At 35.9% G+C, this 3,975-nt stretch overlaps 1 protein-coding gene across 1 annotated transcript; it reads right to left on the bottom strand.

Annotated features, from left to right (window-relative positions):
• Positions 1 to 388: 388 nt before the first annotated feature.
• Positions 389 to 1,720, bottom strand: LOC118750202 (39S ribosomal protein L13, mitochondrial-like). The gene is made up of 3 exons (XM_036484928.1): positions 1,443 to 1,720; positions 1,264 to 1,387; positions 389 to 864 (listed from the first exon to the last, which is right to left on the bottom strand). Exons 1-3 carry the CDS (start codon positions 1,464 to 1,466, stop codon positions 476 to 478), a joined length of 537 nt encoding a protein of 178 aa, XP_036340821.1. The 5' UTR covers positions 1,467 to 1,720; the 3' UTR covers positions 389 to 475.
• Positions 1,721 to 3,975: the final 2,255 nt, after the last annotated feature.

The following is a 3,975-nucleotide window of genomic DNA, read 5'->3' as shown; positions in this document are numbered from 1 at the left end:
ACTGCCTGAGGGTTATAATCCCTAAGTGCGGCCGAAGGCCGCCTACGAAGAAAGGTGTTCTCTGCAAAATGTGTTCAGCCCCCCCTTCTTCGGCAACACAGAAATAATAATTCTACTAAGTAAAAATTTCGAATTAAAAATCCTCTTTTATTATTCAAAATTCCAGTCTGGTGGCACTAAGTTGTATGTTATTTTGCTATCTTAATCATCGTTTATATGAAAACTTTAACAATAAATTATATAAGAACTATAGGGTTGCTAGAAAAAAGGGGGGTAGTTTTGAAATCAGGGGGTCCTATTCTACCGCCCCTCATCCCCCCTTTTTCTAGAATTTGCCGTCCGTCTACTAAAATTTTCCCAAAGCAACCCTGCGTGCTTGGAAGGCGTGTAAAAACAAGATTTAGCGGAGGGTATAGAGTTAGATAATCTTCTACCATCACCACAATATACAGATCTGTTTTCTTCTAATGCCTCTTCAACGCAATATATAATCTTTCGGATAATCCAAAATTGCCGGGAAGTTTTCCAGGGTTTCCTTATCGATATGATCAAGACGTTGAGGTACTTCTCGTGGTGTTCTAATTTGATTTGTTACATTAGCCAATATCTCTTCAGGCACTTGATCGTCGGCAAACAAATGCAATCTTTGCATTGTATGTCGGCGTTGTAAATTGCCACGCATTGAATTGTAAACCGCCTTCTTCATATCCATTGTTGGATCCTTTTCGTGTAACTGCCACGCCAGCGTCCAAGAAGCGCCGCCTGGGTAACCGGTATGATGGAAGTAAACACGCTTAATCCATTCATCGCCTGGTAGCGCAATTTCTTTTGTGTTTATGCAAACTACATGATCTCCGCAGTCATCTGGAAGTTTAGAAGAGGAAAATATGCTAAGCTTGAGTACCAATAAAGTAATTGATGAAATAGTTGTATCCTAAAAGTAGAAGGCACTACTGGTTGCAAACTAAAAGTGGATAATATATTTTGTATTTACCAGCAAGGAATTTTGTTTAAATGTACTATTTCACTATTCACAATTATCTATGTATAGAGTGCGGAGAATAATCTAAATCTTCTCTAGCTGTAGCGCTCAATTCGCTATTAGTCACATATGTTTTAGAAAGTAATATTAGACAACTTGTGCATCCTTACTGAACATTAGTATTCAAACATGCCTGTGTTCCTACTTTATTAGCACCATTTTGTATATGTTGGATGTAAGTATATGCATGCAGGCATAATTATTCATATTGTTAAACTTACTCATTGGATGGTAAATTGGCTTGTGCAATCCCATTATATGCTTCTTTATCAGCAACGCCGAATCAAATGGGTTCGGCCAGGTACAATCGTATATGTGCCATGTTCGCGCAAAAGTGGCCCATTGCTATAAGTGGAAGCAGTTGTTATTCCTGATTTTACGGTTACACAAATATGCTTACCTGTACACGCTTGGCTATGGACATTTTTACGGATTTTTAGTACAACACTCTAGTGAAATTTACTGTTAAATAACAATTTCCTCACCAATAGCCACAATATAACCAGTAAACAACCTTCGGTGAATTTGGCGGCTGCCTTCCTCGGGGATGAATATGCTAGGGATGAAATTATTGGTACACACGCCTTCCAAGCACGCAGGGTTGCTTTTAACAAACAAAAAATAATTACTTTCAAATAGTTTCAAAAAGTATAGTGTAAAACGAAATTTATTGAATAATTCCACATAAAATGGTATACATCATGGAACTTTTCTACTAATTGACATGAAATTACTATCTCAACGCTCGGAGCGCTGCCACTGAGGGCTTTTGCCAACTGATAAAAAAAGAGAAAATTTGGAAATACCAAACAAAAATTTTCAGATTTCTCCTTGTGAATAAGAATGCCATAGTTTTTACCTGGCTCGTGTGACTACGCAAAATTTTGACAGCTTGTAAATATGTATACACATAAAGTTGTTGGCGGTAATAGAGTCAAAATCAAAATGGAGAAAAGAACAAAAAGCGTACGTTAGTTGTCAGTTATAAAATAAATCCAATTTATTTGCGAATATTTGTTTATTCTATTTATTGAAAGGCAACTACGCGAAAAAGCTTGTGTTAATTATATTGATAACAGAACCTGGCAGCTCGCACGTTGTCTAAATTCTCAAGTAACATAAAATCCACAAAAGAATACATTGCTTGTATTACCATCAATACGCCATGTACAAATTTTAACAAGACACAAAAATAGAGCTTTCGCACGAGCGTTTGTTTGGTTTTTCAACACCATTTATAATTTTCTTTTAATAAAATCACGATTTGTCAAATGCTTAAATTTATTTATCTAATAATAATGCAGCACACAACCCTGATATCTAAGAAAAAGACTGAGGAAGGCCAGGCAAGGAACATTTAATACAAAAATTGGTCCCAAATTGTTTTTGAAGCGGAAATTTCAACGAAAAGTAAATGTAAACAATGGGATTTTGCTAAAATTGCGCGCGTTGGTAGCACTACAGAGCACATCAGCTGGCCAAAAATTTTCTTAGGAATGTGAAACAATGTCGACTATGACGAACAGTTTTTTATCGAGTTTGCGCAAACTTGAATGATTTTATTTGGGCTTCTTCGTTTTGGTAATTGCTTTTTTATGCTACTAAGCACAATTTCAGATGGCCTACTTAAGTAGAGATTGTTAATTAACTTCCACTCTTCATTTTCAGATCATGCATTTAATTTGTACTTAAATATTTTCTATTTAAATATGCAACTCTGCGTTTGTACGAAACAACCAAGATTTATTGGTCGGTTGTTTAATAAATCCCATCAAAAAACAATCAGCTGTTTAGCACAAAATGTAAACAAACAAGCTAATGTAACAACAATTTCAAGGAACAAGCAGCAGTGCTGCCAATTGTTTTGCATATTTAAGCAATGTCGATCTGAAACCCAACGAAACTTAAATGGCATTTAAACTACAATCCACAATTAAACTTAAGTGTCATCTAAATATTCATTTGATATTTGCCATAAAAATAGCAAATTATTAGTTGTGTTTTCTTGGGTTATTCATCGCAGTGTCACGATAATTTCTCACGGAAATAGGCTACACCATTCTTATTGGGGTTGGCAGCACTAATTTTATCTTACTAGGACGAGGAAGACGAAATTCTAAAAAATGAACTTACTAAACGGGGAAAAGTATATTTAAACGAAGCATCTAATATTCACTTAAACAAATATTTAAGGCAAAGGCAGATTATTTAAAACAAGTTAAAATATGCAACATTCATTTGCCAGTGCTACCAAACCGTACTGCCAAATTATCAGTGACACAAACCAAACAGAGCAGATCATAAACTGAACCAGATTTCTATCAAGATCATATCCTTGTTGTTGTATTTGCGTGCAAATTTTGTATCCGGATACCGATGATTGCCGAAGAAAATACAGCTATAGCAATCTATTGCCTACGACCAATTTGCTTCCGGCGCCTAGATACAAGCTCCAATCCCTCTGTTGCCATTAGTAACGGCTACGTGGTGCCCACACTGGAATATCTTCCTCCATCGATTTTTCGTTGACCACCTGGTTCTGTGCATTCTTGTGCGCCTGATAAAAATCGATTTTTTGTTTTCTCAAATTCAATGTGGTCTGTTCATGCTCCTTTGGGGTATGATATCGTCGTTTAAAGTACAAAACCGAGTATGTAAGGTTTCATAAATTATTTTCTAGAAAGTAAAAACAATCATATTTCAAAATGGTTCTCTTTTTTTATAAAGCAATCGCATTTCTGGCTAGTATATTTCAGTACGATCCTGTGTTAGCATATCCAATTTTTGGCAGCAAATGTTATTTACGCGGTTTTGCAAAATGACGATACGCGGGTTTGTCCTTTAAACGAGGTAATGTAACTATTTCCGGTGATTTCGGTGTCAATTAAAAAATGTGTGAACAGTGCAGCTGCTACGACATCGATTTTCATCTG

The sequence above is a fragment of the Rhagoletis pomonella genome, unplaced genomic scaffold (assembly GCF_013731165.1).
Source record: "Rhagoletis pomonella isolate Grant_MI unplaced genomic scaffold, Rhpom_1.0 Rhpom_scaffold_00168, whole genome shotgun sequence".
NCBI lineage: Eukaryota > Metazoa > Arthropoda > Insecta > Diptera > Tephritidae > Rhagoletis > Rhagoletis pomonella.
The sequence above is the reverse complement of the archived record's forward strand: the minus strand, read 5'-3'. Positions and strand labels throughout refer to the sequence as shown.